This window comes from Bombus fervidus, chromosome 5, assembly GCF_041682495.2.
Source record: "Bombus fervidus isolate BK054 chromosome 5, iyBomFerv1, whole genome shotgun sequence".
NCBI classification, from domain to species: Eukaryota; Metazoa; Arthropoda; class Insecta; order Hymenoptera; family Apidae; genus Bombus; species Bombus fervidus.
The window spans coordinates 13,093,855-13,111,063 of NC_091521.1; the positions used below are offsets into that span (position 1 = coordinate 13,093,855).

The 17,209-nt window shown below is 42.7% G+C and overlaps 1 protein-coding gene across 6 annotated transcripts in view; it reads left to right on the forward strand.

Annotated features, from left to right (window-relative positions):
- Nucleotides 1–17,209, forward strand: part of Brp (ELKS/RAB6-interacting/CAST family member bruchpilot) — a 68,182-nt gene that overhangs the window by 19,441 nt on the left and 31,532 nt on the right. Inside the window, exons 3-6 of one of the 6 annotated variants that reach the window (XM_072003257.1) lie at nucleotides 3,953–4,049; nucleotides 5,670–5,797; nucleotides 14,704–14,821; nucleotides 15,290–15,600. The exons of 1 other annotated variant lie outside the window; for it this stretch is intronic. In XM_072003257.1, the coding sequence (XP_071859358.1) occupies nucleotides 3,953–4,049; nucleotides 5,670–5,797; nucleotides 14,704–14,821; nucleotides 15,290–15,600 (654 nt within the window). Of the gene's footprint in view, nucleotides 1–3,952; nucleotides 4,050–5,669; nucleotides 5,798–14,703; nucleotides 15,601–17,209 lie in introns of all 6 variants that reach the window. 4 more of the 6 variants (XM_072003255.1, XM_072003256.1, XM_072003258.1 and 1 more) reach the window with 4 other exon arrangements.

Sequence of the window (17,209 nt, forward strand, 5' to 3'; positions counted from 1 at the left end):
AAGTAAATTTATTAATGAAAGCATAGTTTCATAGCAATCGATACATTTTCTTCGTTAAGCTGCGAAGTCTCTAATACTATTTTCCAACAATATTTTTATTTTAGATTTTAGAAAGTAAAAATATTGCAGCATTACTCCGTTATTCGTTTTCAACATCTTTATCGCTAAACGAAAATTTAAGTAACTAACGACGAATCGCTCTATCACTTCAAAGAGTATCGACGAACTTTTAATACTGCGCCGCGTTCCTTAGTTAAGTTTTTGCATTTTTTTTTTTTGTCATCTTTACTTTTCTTCGCTCGATTAAAAATATTTTGTCATTACTTCCTCACAGTCTGTACGATATAACTTCACCTAAAAGCTATAAAAACATGAAGAATTTTAAATATTTCAACATATTTCGAAAACATCCCAAAAAAGACATTTCAGCTAAGGAATGCAGTATTTCAAGATCCTCGAAATACCCAAACTACATACTTTTTTTTTTAGTACTATATACATAAAGAATTTGAAGCGTTGACACAGACATTTCATTGTTAGAACCCAATATTTTTAAATGCACCGTTTACACAATAAGAGACGAAACCCTAACCCTAACCCTGAACTCTTCCTTCATAATGCGGAAGATTGGACGCGACCTGTTCACCCATCGTCTTATTCGCAGAAAATAATGAATTTTGAGGAAAGAATGGGGGATCGTTGGCTTTCGTTCGGATTGGAATTCGCCGGAAGAATGGTGTTCACTGGCGGACGATCATTATAATGAGGAATAATAGGAATAGAAGGCGCGAAACGAGAGCAAAGGTAGAGGCCGGGTCGCGAATTTCAAAACCTCTAGCCATCTTTTTCGTCGTACGACCTCGTTCTCTCATTTCCGGGCCTCAATGAATGGTACATATCTTGCAAAACCGAGTATTATCTACATCTTGTGCTTTGAAACATTTTGCTACGATGGAGAATCTCCTCCTCGTTTCTGATAAAAATATCTATTTATATAACGTTATCGGTAATATCGAAATATTAAGCATAATTCGATGTATGAATAATATTAGGTTATCTCACAAATTTCTTCCGTTTTATAAGGAAATAATAGATGCAGAACATTCTTTGTTTTATATTATTTTATTGAATTATTTATGTTCCATTTTGTTCTATCGGAACAATTGGAATATATCGTTAAGATAGCTAGAAAGTGAATTCGTTATTTAAATTCACTATCTTGAATTCATTGTCTCATTATTTCTCCCTCCAGCGTTCTCTAAATTGATGAAATTGCGGTGTAAATTTTCTAGAAGTAATAGAATTGGACGATACTACACGATAAGACCAATGATTGTACCGATCTAAAATTCCGATCAAACCAAATTTACATTGCTTTTTTGTTTAGTCTCCTTCGAGATCTGTGAAATTTCTTTTGTATAATCCCCCGAATCTATAGAATTCTCGTTAATCTCGACACAATCTAATTTCGCCGGGGCGCAACACGACATTCGTGTTCCACCGGAGTTTATTGATCCAGCACAGCGGTTCGGAGAAACCGTTGGATCGCTTTCGGCGCCACTGGGTGGCAGAATTAACGGAGTTATTGCGGGAAGCTGATAGCTGCCGTTGCCAAGATTTCCGGAAGCATCGCGAACCGTTGGCGGACAATCGGTCGTTTACCTCGAACAACATCTAAACCTCTTGTCTATTTCGGTTGTCCGCGTGACGCCTGGGCGCCAGTCAAACCGCACCCGTTACAGATTAGGCGAACGAATCGGCCTCTAAATCGCTCGTATCCTGTCAAAACGGCGACTAAATCGAGTCCCACGATTATCTCGTACACGATCGTTCGCTTTCGTTCTAGCAGCGTACGTAATATCAATTCGTCGCATTGAAACCAGCTCGTTCATTCAGTTCGAGTAGGTTCCATTGCAGAGGAAGTTGTCGGTATCGAGCCGGATATCAAATCGTTCCTTCTCACGCGAAGAACACCCAATGAGATCCATTTGGAATGCTAAAATCTAGAGCTCGCTTCGGAGCTTACTCGACGGTCCCAAAAGTATACACAGTCCCAGTAGCGAAAGAAAGTCGAAGAACCGCCAGTGAATCGGTCGAAGCCGATCGAAAATTCTGCCGAACGAGTTAACGCCGTATACCCGGTCAAACGATCGCGTAGACAGGTCAAACGTGCAACGCACTGGAAGCAACTGGTCGCCTTTGGCCAGTTGCCAAATTATGCAGCCGCTTTCTGGCTACGTTCTCTCGGTCTTTATTATCGAATACGCCGATCGTGGTAAGGTCCATCGACACTACCCTCTGACTTCCGGTATCATTTTTCGCATGACAAGCCGCCATCACGTCGACCCTCGCGATCGATCGGTAGATATCGTCTTCCTCTGTCTCTTAGCCTTCCTCTCCGCCCCCGCCCCTTCCCGACTCCTCTGTTTTCCTTTTTCTCGGCAAAATTGACGAAAAAGGAGGGTTACGTCGATACCAACTTTAGTACTATGATACTATTTTTGAGGAGAAAAAGAAAAAAAAGATAGATCCTCTTCTCGGGTCGAAAGAAACAGGAGAGAGAAAATTAAGCGTTTTTTGAGACAAATCCGAATCGGATCTTGGTACGAATTAAATGTATTCTCGAATGTGCACAGAATTGAAGAAAAGTCTACGCTTGTTCGAAAATCCACCGCAGATTCTCTGGTGTATTTCGAGCATAAGCCAGAGGCCGAATGTCTTCGTTTATTGAACTTAGACCGTTTAACATTGAACCGGGTGCATTTATTTTCAGCTAAGCTTCGAGAAAGCTTGCACGGCTGAAAGACCATTTCTGCGGTAACTGGTTTCTGCTTTTGAGGAATACGAATAAAGAAATAATCACGCGGGCTAAATCTTTGATTGTTTGTCGTAGGAACTGGGTTATTAACCTCGATAAAATTGTCGGAGATATTGTTTAGCCGTTTCTTTCAGGGCGTTTTGTTATTTACCTTCGTGAGAGGTATTTGTGGAAAGGAAAAAAATGCCTTGAAACGTAAATCGAAGTTTCTGGTCAAAAACTTATAACTGGATTTCGTATAATTGAATTTTGCCGATTTTCTCCGCTTATATCTGCCATTTTTATCCCTCAAATAATAGAAGTTTATATTTGAAAAGGTAAATTCAGTCGGTAGGAGTTTAATTAATCAGACAGCGACGGAAGTTTCGCTCCCACGGCGTTCTACTGTACAATTCGCTTCGAGCATATTCGCAGAAATCTGAATAAATTAGAAAAATAGAGGAAAAATCAGAGTGTAGGAAATTCGTATAGAAGCATCAAACGATATCGACGATAAGGTTCGGCCGACAACGTTCTCCGGCGACGACGTCGGCAAGAAAAGGAAGAGAGACGGCCAGCGGGTGTCTAATTCCAGGCTAATTACGTTTCTGCCGTCAAAGGGGCGGTCTAAATTCGTTATACGGGCGTCAAGCGCCACTATCTACCAACGACGTAACACAAATCGAGCATTTTACGGTAAAACACCCAGTTCCCTTCGTCTCTCTATGCTTCGCCTCGACGCTCAACAGAGAACAATTGTCTTTGCGTCTTTCTGTCACTTTATTGTCTCAACGGCGTTGTTATTTAAAGATCCGCATGCTTTCGTTTGCAAGTTTCAATTTAAGAAATTGAAGTCATCGACGCGACGCCGTGTTCGTGCGTTCCTCGTAAAATAAAAGTAGAAACTCGACCATCTTGTTAGCGACCTCGTTAAACTCTGGAATGAAGATTAGCTGTGATAAATTTGCCATGGATCTGGTATTATTGCATAAGCGCCAGGACGAGGAAGGTCAGCAGAAGCTGTAAAACGAATTCTTGCGAACGAGCTTGGATTTTTTCAATTACCCCGGCGAAATGTCAGTTAAAGCTAGTGGAACTTGCGTTCTCAGAGGTCGCGTAAAATGCGATTTCACCGTTTTCTTTTTTCGATTACAGGAACTGGAATTGAGAATAGAGACACAGAAGCAAACCCTGCAAGCTCGTGATGAAAGCATCAAGAAGCTGCTCGAGATGCTCCAAAACAAGGGGATGGGTGAGGCATTCCATTCAAATTCGACTTTCCTACACAAACGCCATCATTTTTACTAATTAACGTCTCGTTCGTGCAACCACCAGTGGCATTCCAGGCGGTTTCTGCAAAGACAGAAATGAAGTGAGATAAGAAATATTAATATAACGCTTGTAACTCTTTAACCTCTTGTCTTGTAGTATTAAGGCACGAATTGTGGCTCTAAGAGTTTAGGTCCTCGCTTAATAAAGATAAGTTTACTTTGATAAGAAGATTTACATTAAACTGTAATTCTAATTTCAACTTTTTAGACGGAAGATCGTTAGGTACATCTAAACTGCAGATAATATCTTAATATTCTTCATTCGACGCTGTGTTATAACGATGAATAGTTAGCGCTCGCTTAAATGGCTACTGAAGAAACGGTAAGGCAAGAGGTTAACGAATTTTTGTAAAATCGATATCGTAGAACCGTAAAGATTATTACCGAGTATTACCATAAATATGTAAAAATTGTTCGATCAATTCACTTCAATTCTGTGAGCATTCGCTATCCTTCACTAAAGTATTTCATCTTTTAGTAAAAGTATGTGTGTGTGACCATTCTGCAGATATTTATCCTCGTGCATCATATAATAACATTCTAGCAACGAAGACCTTCGTTTGAATTAGCAGCATCACGTGACTCTTTAGTGAATTACGAAAAGATTCTTAAGAAGATGAAAAACAATATTTATCGTTACTAACACTTCAACGAAAACACTGTCGAAAGAGTTGACGATTAATAAAATTTCACGAAGCCTTGAGCCGTGTGCAACCCTCGCGTCGGTGAGTTCTGCGCGAAATTAAAGCGCGCCTGCGCTCGCTGCGCTCGCCGATTCCTGGGGAAAAAATAATCCGCGAAATTACGCGCCGTGTAACAGCTTCCCCGTATAATAATCATAAAGAGGGTGCACGTAGAACAGAACAAAGCGGTAAAGGGGTTCAACTTCCGCCGAAATTTCCGGACGAATTTTCTTCGTGTCCAATTCCGCGCGGTTATGTGGTCCTGTAATATTCACTCGCTCGTGGCAGCTAATAATCGCGAAACGAACGAAAGTTCGCCGTAACCGCGGTAATTGTAGCGTAAATATTTGCAACTGGATCGTGAAACTACTTTGTGCGAGAACGTAAGCGTGCTTATTTGCGAAACGTCGTGCTGGATGCACGAAAATATCGTCATCGCAGTTTCGCTGTGACCGAGATACAAGGCTGGTTGACGATAACAGCCCGTTATATCGTCGACTGGTGTCGTGAGAAACGTTTCAGAACGTTCGGTTTCATTCTGACGATGTTTTACGGCTTAGATATCATTCGATCATTGACCGAAAACTTCAACTAATGAGACATGGAAAAATATAGCACCGATTCTTCGTGGTGGCATGTAACAACGAAACACGGGTATTATTCGAATGGTATTGTAGAACGAAAAGCTGCAATCACCGAAGAAGTGTTTTTAAAAAAAAAAGCCAATTTCACCTTGTAAAATTCACGAGAAACGAAGCTTTCAAAGATCATATTCCTCCCCTCCCCTACATGAAAAATCACGAAGAGAACCGTACCAAGAGACCTTTAAAAATTGATGTTAAATCGTGTAAAACGCAGACAGAGACCGTACGAAAATCTGGACACCGAGCAGACATACCAAGAGCTTCTCGTTGCTTTCTGCTGTTCCAGGAAAAGAGGAGGAAAGGATCATGTTCCAGCAGATGCAGTCAATGGCCCAGAAGCAGGTCCTTAAGCTATTTCTACCCATGTCGGCATATTCATTATACATATATATATATATATAATTATTATTCTCTCTCTACATATATATGTATCACTACCACTCTGATCGACGATATGTTACTGTCACGCTCATCCAACGTATATGTACATATCATGTATCGTTCGTCTATCGTGAGACCATTGTACACACGCATCTCGCGGTGCAGAGATGCGGGTGCACACGCATATTACGAAACGGGATCGACATTGTTCTATATTCTCTCTTTCACATATCTTATTCTTCTACTTTTTTTTTTCTTTTTGTTTGATTTTCTCTTTCTTAAAATCGCTGCCCACTGTTGTGACGTAGTTTGCTTGCAAAGTAGAGAGTTATTATTGCGCTGCCAGTGGCTTCACAGTTCTCTTGCCCCGTGTCATTTCATGCTTCAGTCCCCCTCGCCGCCGCCGCCACCCTTGTTCCACCCATTTGCGTATGATACTTCACGCCGCGCCGTTATGCCATCACGCGCCACCCCGCCAGAAAGGGAAAACGAACGATTTCCCAGGAAAAAACGAGTTGTCGTCAAAAGCAAACGCTTCCCCTTGCTGTATACAGTAGGAGGCTGAGCACACGGATGTCCCGTCTAGACACGAGCATTTTTGCGACCGACGTGACAGAATTCCTTTTCATGAACAAGTAATCTGTGTAATCGTTAGTTACAATGGTTATAACATGTTACAACGACACGGTCGCGAAAATGCGACGAATGATCGAGCCTCGCGTATCACCGGCTCGATCACGCGCCAACCTCGCACGAAAATGATCTTTTTACCCTCATGTATTCGCAAGAGAAAGCCGGACGAAACGTGTATCAGGTACGGTATATCGAATTGAAGCAAGCTGACACGGGCTGCGATCAGAGTGCACACGTATCATCGGATCGCCGTGAGATACTTCGCGTTTCTTCGTTCCACCTAGGAATTATACAATTTTATTTATCGTCTTGAACTTCGGCGCTTCCCGCTGCTTCTCGTCGTCTCACCAAAAGAAAAGAAGGATAATCGATCGAGATTTTTTACGGCCCATGACGCTTACGGTTTCGAATACAATCACGTTCAAACACGAACAGCACACGTTCCAGAGGTATACATACACACGAACATGGCCCAATGTTTTAGGCACGCGTATCGTCGTGTTCACCAGCACGCAAAAAAGAGCACACGTGTACCTTCACTTTCACGCTTGCACAGCACCAACGTGCTCGCGGACGCTCGTGTTCCATGTACGCGTCCTTGTTCCGATCTGTCGTACGAAACGTCCAAAAGCTCCGATTAATCGAATAGAAAAGTCGCGAAAACATTAATTTCGATTAAACAATAGCGAATAACCTGTATACTCCAGATATTAAAATAACATTGAGTACTATACTCTTTATTATATACTCGTTGCTATAGTGGTAAAGTAAACTTTACTTATATCATATTTCTCTCTAGCTAAAGGAACTTTGTGTATCCCGTTGTATATTTCTCACATTTAAGAAAGAAGTACCATTCTTCCAACGAAGCCTTCGTTTTTAACAATATACGAAGGGATGAAAGGGGTAAAACGTTGCGTTAAAAATACAGTGAAACCTTATTTCTTGTTTCAAATTTCCTTTTAAGGGGAGAAAGATAAAGGTACGGACCATCGATTCTCAGCGTCTTGGAAGCAAGCTTTTGGACGGTTTCCTAGCAGTGGTCAGAACAACGCTTATTCTAGCAGCATTCTATATACTGTCGCTATTTCGCTACCACCGGTTCACAGTAGCAAATGTTTGTATCGTTACTGTCGTTACTATTCCACGAGCACCGCCGCCATCATGTTCTTTCGCATATCTCACGTTATTTCGTCTATTAGAACCGTCGTAGTCGTTCCCAACACGTCGTTCGCGTGTAGTTAGCACTACATACCTAGTCTGTAACCTAATCTCGGATGCGAAGTCGCCGCAGAGATCTAAACAAACTTCACCGAATAACTCCTCTTGCCGGCACGAGAACGTAATAAGAAAATCTTTTTATTACGAGTGACTTGGTTTCCTGAGATTTTTCAATACGTTAGAGAGAAAAGAGTTCCACCGAAGGTATTTGTCGAACATCAAAAAAGAGTGCAACTTAATAAAGCGTCTTATATTTGAAGCAGAAGCGAGTAGAAGAGGTGAATAACGGTCAAGCAAGGGATGCAGTAAAATATCCCATTAGTATTCATCCTTAGCGGAACAGTAGAATAGTTTCTCGAGAGTCAGACATGCTTAACTCGCAACACAGGAGGACGCGTTAAGCTCAACAAATTCAAGCACAGAAAGTAGTTCAAGCACGCGTGCCTGCACACAATAACGAGAAGCTGGAAACGGAGCTTGGAAAACGCAACGCGATTTCCATAACGGGGAGAATATTCAAAATACGTTTCTCATGCAGAACGAGAGGAAATATTAATTGGAAATTCACGGCGACGTCGCATCCGTTCGAACATTCTCCGATAATCCTGCATCTCCGTGTATGTGCCTGCGTTTTAGATCTAGGATTTAGGTGAAGTCTACGTGGCTTGAGTGGTAATTTACAAATATTTAGCGAGAGGGGAATTCACACGAAAATAAACAGAGATCTCATTTAAGCATTCTCAAAGAATCATTTATGATACCGGTCGGACAGAGCATCGAAAAATCAAAAGAAATACATTTTAACCCGACGTGTTATCATCACATCTTTCTCTTATTCTTTCTTTCTCTCTTTTTTCTTGCACCGGAAGGATGCACCCTCCGTGGTGCAGCCTTCCATCATCGTGTTCGATCATCTAGGTCGGGCACCGAGAGTGAGATGTCGAAACGAACAATGCACCAGCACCAAGACCTATCTCGTCACCGACATTTTTCTTGTGCCGTACGATTTAGTAGCACCTTCTTACGAGTCCGATTTGTTCACCCACGATCTAAGATCCCATCGATCCCGTTCATGACTGACATACTTCATCCCAGAGGAAACGAATGGAAGAAAGGATGCTTATGCATCTTCGGATGCACATTGGACTCAATACGTGACGTTGCATCATGGTGATGCTGCACGTGGCACAATTTTGTTATAGCAACGGTTATTGCTAAGATTGCGAACGAGAATCGTATAGATTCTGGCAGATTTTGGTTTTATGGAAGAGGGGATTTTATTTTCAGCTTTCTTTCGCTCGTGGATTTTGTTGGGCGAAGAAATCGATCGATTCGTCCGGATGGTTTATTTTCGTTCAAACGAAGAGAACGCTGCGCACTTAATTGGAACATTATTTACTTTGCACACTGGCAAACGACGATTAACAGAGCTACGATGATAATTGTTTCCAGGATTAAAATCGTGTTAGAGACAAACGTATTTTTTTTTTAATAGCGCATGCTTCTTTCTCATTTACGGTCGATAGGGTTTTGTTGGTTTTCGATTTAGTTAGTTCCTTTCACGGAACGTCTCAAGCTTAATCAAAGACGAAACGCAAGAAGTCGAGGGCATAGCGTTAAGCTATTTATCGAGGAAGCGAAACGTGTCAGAAAGCCAATGAAGTATGTCAAGCCGTGGCTAACATCCTTGACAAAGCATGCGACAGGAATCAGTCTCCTAGAAACGAGATATTCAAGAGTATAGACTCTCTCCCTTCTCCATCGTCGTTCTCTTACTCCCTGCCCTCTGGTACTCTGTTTCTTTATTCTCTGTCTGTCTTTTTCTCTTGTTCTGCCTTTCTCTTTGCACCCTGCGGATCGAACGACGACTGTACGAGACGTCGACGACAAAGACTTTGGCAAAAAATATAGACGGCTGATCGGGGAAAGTACAGAGAAATAGGAAGAAAAAGAAACAAAGAACTAAACGAATGCAATGATAAATCATACAAAACTTTACAAATATGTTTATATATATATGTGTATATGTATATATATATACACATATAAATGAAAGAACAAAATGCGCTGCGATTGAAATGCGTGGAATGAGCTGCTTTGGATGTGTAGGTGATAAAACGTTTAGCAACCCCTAACGGGGGGAAATTCACGCCCGCATCCGCCCCTTCGTCACTTACCCCGTTCTAACAATAACAACTACTATTACAACAACTACCACATTATCGACCAATCAACTGCCATAACTACCGCCGTGAGAAAAATACCGAATCATCGTCATTATCTTCATCATCGACAACTACATCAACACCTTCGATCATTACCATCAACCGGTTATTAAAGTCTCCTCTGAAATTAGTGGCCAAAGACATGCACGTGACCTCTTTCCCAGATCCAGGCCCTGCCAGAGAAGACCGAACAGGTACACTGATGACACGATTAAGTCTCGATAACAATTAATCTCGAATCGACAGGGAACGAAGCGTACACTCTGAAATCACTACCCCACCCGATAAATCCTCTCGAGCAACCCCCATTGAGTAGCACGTAAATCGGATCGATTCGTTTTTCACGAAACGAGAGCGGACCGTTGATGTTTCTTTGCTAACTTGCTAACTGTGTTTCTTTACGTCGGCCCAGTGAACAGGAATTTCGCGCAATTGGAACTGGTCGAGAACGAGGATAAGTCGGGTGCCTGGAAATAGATCGCGTTCGACGAAGCACAATGCGAAAATAACTGGGAATCAACGTGGAACGGGAGTTGTAATTAGAAAGGGATGGTAACTTTTTACTTTCACGGTGTACGAAGTAGTATTAAATGGAAAAATTGATTAAATTAAATAGTTTCGCTATATTTCAAAATAACGGCGGGATAGGATAGTTCTTGTAGATTAATTTTAAAAGAAAAGTTGAACGAAATTGTCTCGCTTTCATCAGAAAGGTATAAAATCTGTGTAAAACATTGTTTTACGTTTCTCGAACTAAACTCTAGGGAATCGAATGAAAACTCTCGACGAGTTTCTTTGCGTGAAATCTGTAACTTCCACGTCACGCCTTCGACAAAAAAAACAGCGACGTACACGTATATATTACATGCGCGTCTCAACTTTTGTGTGTATACACCTGCTGGAGATCGTGCCTTCGGAAAAGCCACGGTACGTATGCCACACAATCCGCGAAATTCGAGTCAAAAGTCACGCCAATCCCTGCTAGTCTCGTTTGCTTATTTTCCTGTTCGATACTTGCCTCGTGCGGTTTTCATATCGTGAAACAGTTCGGAATAAAAATCGATCGATGATCGGAAAATATTTGTTTCATACGTGACCAATCTTTTTCAGTTTTGTCCCAAATTATTTTATAGATTTTTCGCGACAGATGAAATTTATGATTAAACCGCTAAGTCTGCGATATTTTTCACCAGTAGTTTCACAGTTGGAAACATTTTTAATTAAATCGCTATTTTCGTATGGTCGCGAGTTTCCAGTGAGATAGAAGATATTGTATTAAAATCGTCGATGGACATCTCGATTCTATCTGTGACATGGTTCGATTGATATCAATTACAAAAAAAAAAAGAAAAAAAAGTATTCGTGGAAAGAATATCAGGAAAATATGCAGTATGGAAGACCGTGTACATAGTCGGCTCTGTGTCAATCACAATATCGCAACACCGTGCAACGAGACCAAACGAATCCATATTTGACACCATCAACAAACACCATACTTGAAACTGCTTAAGTTGGATCGAATACGGTTGACAATGCACCTGGAAATTAATGCACATTCACTGCTTTCAACGTGTGCACTATTCGGACAAGACAAAGAGATTCTCAGTGTAAGGCACAAACAGAATCACGTAAGTCATTAATGAGAATGTGAGTGGTTTTGCAAAGAGCATGCCAGTTTTTAGATATCTGCAATTAAAAAGTCTGTAATTTTCAAGGAGTATGTTATATATAGGGATATTAAAAAAAAAAAAAACGAAAATTAGAAAATGGATAGGAAAGAGAATAAAAATGCTCCGTGCAAGAGCCATGGCTGCAATATTTTTCTCGTCTTTCGATTAAAGTCTAGAGACTGAAAAATTGAATAAAGTTATGCATACGAGAGAGAGGTGAATCGTCGCATTGATAGCCTCGAACGGAGCGAACGTTTATTCCAAACGGCACTCGACTCGATTTTGACGATCTGAAGCTCTGGAAGACAAGGGATAGCATCGAGCCGTGCGAGACTTTTGATTCGTCCCGTAAGAGAAACATTTTCATACGATCATTTTCTTTGATATGTGCTACTGTTCATTCTCACGTCACGTGTGCACCGGTTAAAATGATCATCGGTAGAACCTAGAAAGTTTTGTGATTTATTTGCTTCGTGGCTAACGAAATATTCAACGAAATATCTGTCAAATTCTTCGATATTTGAAATTTGAATTTTTTAATTTTTCTATAACATCGTCCCAACATAGGGAAAGTTTTCAAGCACCATAAAATCGCATTGTACATTTTTCGCGATAACGAGTTTGGTTTCGACAGCATGACACGATATTGTCAGAGGGGCAATATTTTACAAAATATTTCACGTTCTACCATCGAGTAACTCATCTCGTATATGTACACTCACATTATACACACGCGAATGAATGGCTACACTATATATATATATTACATTTTAATACGATTACGGAATGTTTTTCCTCCTTACACGACATTCACGTACTTTCTCTCTAAAAGGAATAAAAAACGCACCACGTTTTTCTTTCTCTGTACATCCACAAGATACATATACCACTATTATATATTTTTCCTCTTGATTTCTTGATCTGGTCATCTCCGCTGTGACTCACTGTATGTTTTTACCACCCAGTTATATATTATATACTCTCTTCTCGTTCTTGTACATCTCAGACACGTTCTTGCTCATCACGACTAACCGCTATCATGGCCATTCGTCGTAATCGATGCACGAGCAGCGGGACGGTCCGAAAGTCGTCAAGTCGCGTCAAGGCGAGCCGATCCCAGGCCCAAGGGAGGACTTTGCGACTGTTTGGCACCGACCTGATGCGACATGCGATAATACGACTTCATTCTCCTCGCGTAATCTACTGTCTTATCCTCTACCGTTTATATCTCTTGTGTTTTGTCCATTGTGAGTGGTTGCAAGCCGAATTTCCTACTCTACCATCATTTTGTAATAGTCACGTTTCGATGAGATTATTCGAACGTTTAACATCGACGTACGACAATTAAACGATTTAATTACTTAATTAATTATTTGATACAAATAATACGCGAAAGAATTACGCGATTGGTAGAAGAACGAGTACGTTGTTCAAAAATAAATCTCACTGATCGTTCAACGAGGTAAATACGAATCTGTTTGCAATCACTCGAGGGATTCATCGTGCATATAGGCCACATACTCGCCAAAATGCGTATCCACGAATCGCGATCATCTCCAACACGCTCACACCATCATCGATCCAGAAAAACGCGAAACCTTCCAGCACTTTTCTTTCGGCACTACTTAGCTTCACAGTGCTCTTGCGCAGAGATCGAATTCACCGTTGTCTGATCGCACCTGAACGTGCCGTTAGCATCCATCAATACGAGTCGTGGATACGCATTGCTCGTACTCATCTTGTCCATGCGACGTGGCCGCGTTTCGAAAGTATCCTCTGATCGATAAAGCTCGCGCCGCGATCGCTGCATTGGTTAGTTTAATGTACGCGATTAGGATGCCTCGGGATTAAACGATCGGCGAACAATAACTGAGAGGATAGGAGGCAAAGAACGAAAAGGAAAGAGAGTCGTCGAAACGCCGCGCGCAGAAATATGGACAACGATGTCGGCCGTACGTCGCGGTGGGCGAAAGAACTGCGGCGGCGCCCGGCGTTCGCAAGAGGATCTTTCTATCGTGGAAAAAACAAGAGAATTCAAAAATTCGCATCCAATCGAAAGATCGAAGGCTCGGAGATGAGAAAAGACAATCGAAAAAGTAACAAAAAAAAAAAAAAGAATTGGAAAAGATGATAGAAGCCTTCGGTTGATAAAGTGACCTTGCGATCGTGGATCAGATGAGAATCAGATGAAAATGAAAATATTTGAGAGATCGATTAATAAAAACGTTGTGGTCCTTGTGGACGATCATGGATGTCATTGGTGATCGGTGGTGCTCCTTGTAGCCCCGCCGGATAAATACAGCAACTGTACGTCGATGAATCAGAGAAAATACTATACGTTGGGGAACGATAAGAGGACCCATGGTCATTCGGAGGAGCGCGATACGATCGGCTGGATGTGTCGAAAGAAGAAGGAAGCTCGGCGGAACGTCGCTTTTCTTTCGTCAACCGGGACGCTGCCGGTGCCACTTCCGCTTCCTCGAGACTGTCCCGTGTGGAAATGAAAGGACCTTGAACGAATTCGATATCAGGTTTCTCCACTGCATGCGACAATAATATAAGAAATTGGAATTACTCGTCTACTAGGAAACGAAATTTACTATTCAAAATGAAGATTATACTTTTTTTTTAAGCGTAGAAGTAACAATAAAGTATCAAGTCGTCAGAGATTCTGACTGTACTTAGTCGGAATTAGGCTATGTCAATTTCCATAATTTCGATACTTTATAGAGCGAATAATGGTTGGTATTAATCGCCGAAAGGAAATAACAGGAAAATTCGATAGTTTACAATGAAAAATTAGAGGTACTTCCAAGTACATCTACCTCGATGGAACATTCGTACAACTCGCACGCAGTGGTTGCAGTTGCACCCTCGAAAATTAATTGATCTAAGGCGACGATTCACGGGACAGATTTCGTGTGTTAGCGAAGCCGCACTCAACCACCGTAGTACATCTCTTCTACCGAACCACCGCATACATCACACCAAGAAAATAAAACTGTAGCAGTAAAAAAAAAAAAAATACAAAAAAAGTCCCTCGCACGCTCGCTAGAGAGACACGAGATGAGGGAACATCGACGAGTGTAACCGTGTCTCTATTGCTTGTGTTGTAAAGGAGCTCAAAGCCACGAACGAGAGCCTGAAGAGTCTGCAGACGCAGCTGGAGCTGGCGTACGCGTCGACCGCGTCATCCGGAGCAGCCGTGGCGGGCGGAAGTGCTGGTGTCGGGCTAGGTAGCGTATCAGGTGCAGGCGGTACTGTCCTCGGAGGTAGCGTGGCGGTTCCAGGCGGCGTGCCCGGTAGCACCACCCTGACGGCCATCTTGGAGACAAAAGACGCGCGCATACAAACCCTGGAGAAGGAGGTGGCGTTACTCGAGGCCGAGTTACAGCGTATTAAGGAATGCGGCGGTAGACTAAGGGAGCAGTTGCTGAAAGCGACCGCCGTACCTAGTAGTAGCGGGGGCGGTAGTGTACAGCAACAAACGATAACGGAACAGACGCAACAGCAACAACAAAATAAGGTTACCGCGGGAGGTATCGAGTCGCATATGCGGCAGGGATTGGTAACGGCCATGGGTGGTCCGCAGCAGCCCGGCACGTTGGCCTTGGCCAGGGGACCGTCCGTGATGACCTCGCTGGTACCGTATGGTCACTCGTCGTCCTCGGCATTAACCAGTTCATTGCTTGCCGGTTCGACAGGTGGGACCACGAGCGGCGGAGGCGGTGGGGGCGGTTCCTCGTGCCTTGGCGGCATCTCGTCGGGCGCTGCCACCGGCGTGGTCAATCCCTATACCGATCGTTACGCCGATCATCATCTCCATCAGCTTCATCATCATCCCCATCATTATCAGCATCATCTCCATCAACACCAGCAGCATCAACAGCAGCTGCAGTTGCAGCATCAGCAGCAAATGCAGCAACACTTGAAACATATTGAGCCTGCGGCGCAGGGCGCACTGGCTCTACACGCGCACACCTTCAACAAGCACGACATGAACTTCAAACGGCAAGTAAGTTTCTTCATCAACAACGTGCGGATCGAAAAGAACGACGCCGTCTAGGGATCTATCGAACTCTGGATTCTCTGCTCTCTGTTGAGTCACGCCGGACCTTGCACGCCGCAGGTTCCTCTGCGTGAGTACCCGATCTATCCGACCTACGACAGGTATATTGAGAGAAAAGGCTCACGATACTACACAATATACTACCATTACTACTACCATTACTACTACTACTACTACTACTGCTACTACTACCACTACTATTACTACTATTACTACTACTGCTACTACTATTACTACTACTACTACTACAACTACTACTACTACTACTACTACTACTACTACTATTACTACTACTACTACTACTACTACTACTACTACTACTGCTACTACTACTGCTACTACTACTGTTACTGCTACTACTACTACTACTGCTACTACTTTGCGTCTCGTTGTGAATCAAAAAAATCACCGAGAGAAAACGGAGATCGAGCGTCTGTTTCTCCACCCTCCTCGAATCAAGGATGGAGGTGCGTAACGATCGTGCGAAGAAGTCGACATTAACCAAGAGAAATTTAGATTCGGCTGTGTTATTAGACTCGGAATCGAGACGTCGAAAAAATCGTCATCGATGCTTGCGCGAGTGTCTGTGTGAGAGGGAAAGAGAGAAAGAGAACGAGTGAATGGTAGCGAGAAAGAGGAAGTATGATCGATGAAGCGAAGGCGCATGTAATCGTGTGTACGTGTCCGTATCTAGCTGTCCGTAGAGAAGAAAGGAAGGCGAAGAAAAGCGCGCATAGCCAGGAAGCTGCGTGACGTGATGATCGTCAGTCGAATCGGTCAGGTCGTAACGTCCCGCGGATCTTTCGATTCCTTTCGTCTTGTCTTCTCGAACGCCGCGTCGTACGCGTGCCACGTGTATATGAGTCCGTGAGAGTTAAGATGACACGCTGACTACAGTCGCTGAGGTGTGTACATACACCGTTTCGTCGAGCGATACTTACTTTGACAAAGGTTATAGAAACCGCACACATTCCCGAGGGAAGGCTCGAGAACGCGTTAAAATCTCGAGCGGGAGCATCCCCTACGTTTGGTCTAAGACACGATACGCTTACTTTTTCTACTTTTATTCGTGGCCATGCTTTTTTTCGACAGGCGGAACGTTTTTTCAACGAGTAAAACTTGTTTCCCCACGAAGGGAGGAGGACGTTCCTGAGCATCCTCTCACCCAGCGACCATACATTTCGTCGGTCATTTTTTGTCGAAAATGATACAATGAATAGAAAACGAAGCATTTTACTTCTCATCGACTCGTATATATCGTACGTGTGCACTCGTGGCACATTAGCGTACCTGTTTTCTTTACCTCCCGAGATCCCTTTCTTATCGAGAACAGCAGAGTTTCTATTTTTTGACTCGATTGTACCTGTTTAAGAAGTCGTAGATTTACGAGAAGAACCGACGGAAAACCCGATACATACCTCGTTCCTCTCGTGTCTCTGCAATCAACATCGATCCTCGATATATCGATCTTCCATCGCTTCTCTCTGCGATCGTTCCCCTTAGACCCAAGTAAGACGATCCCAACGTCTTACGCAGTCCTGTTTCCGCGAATCGT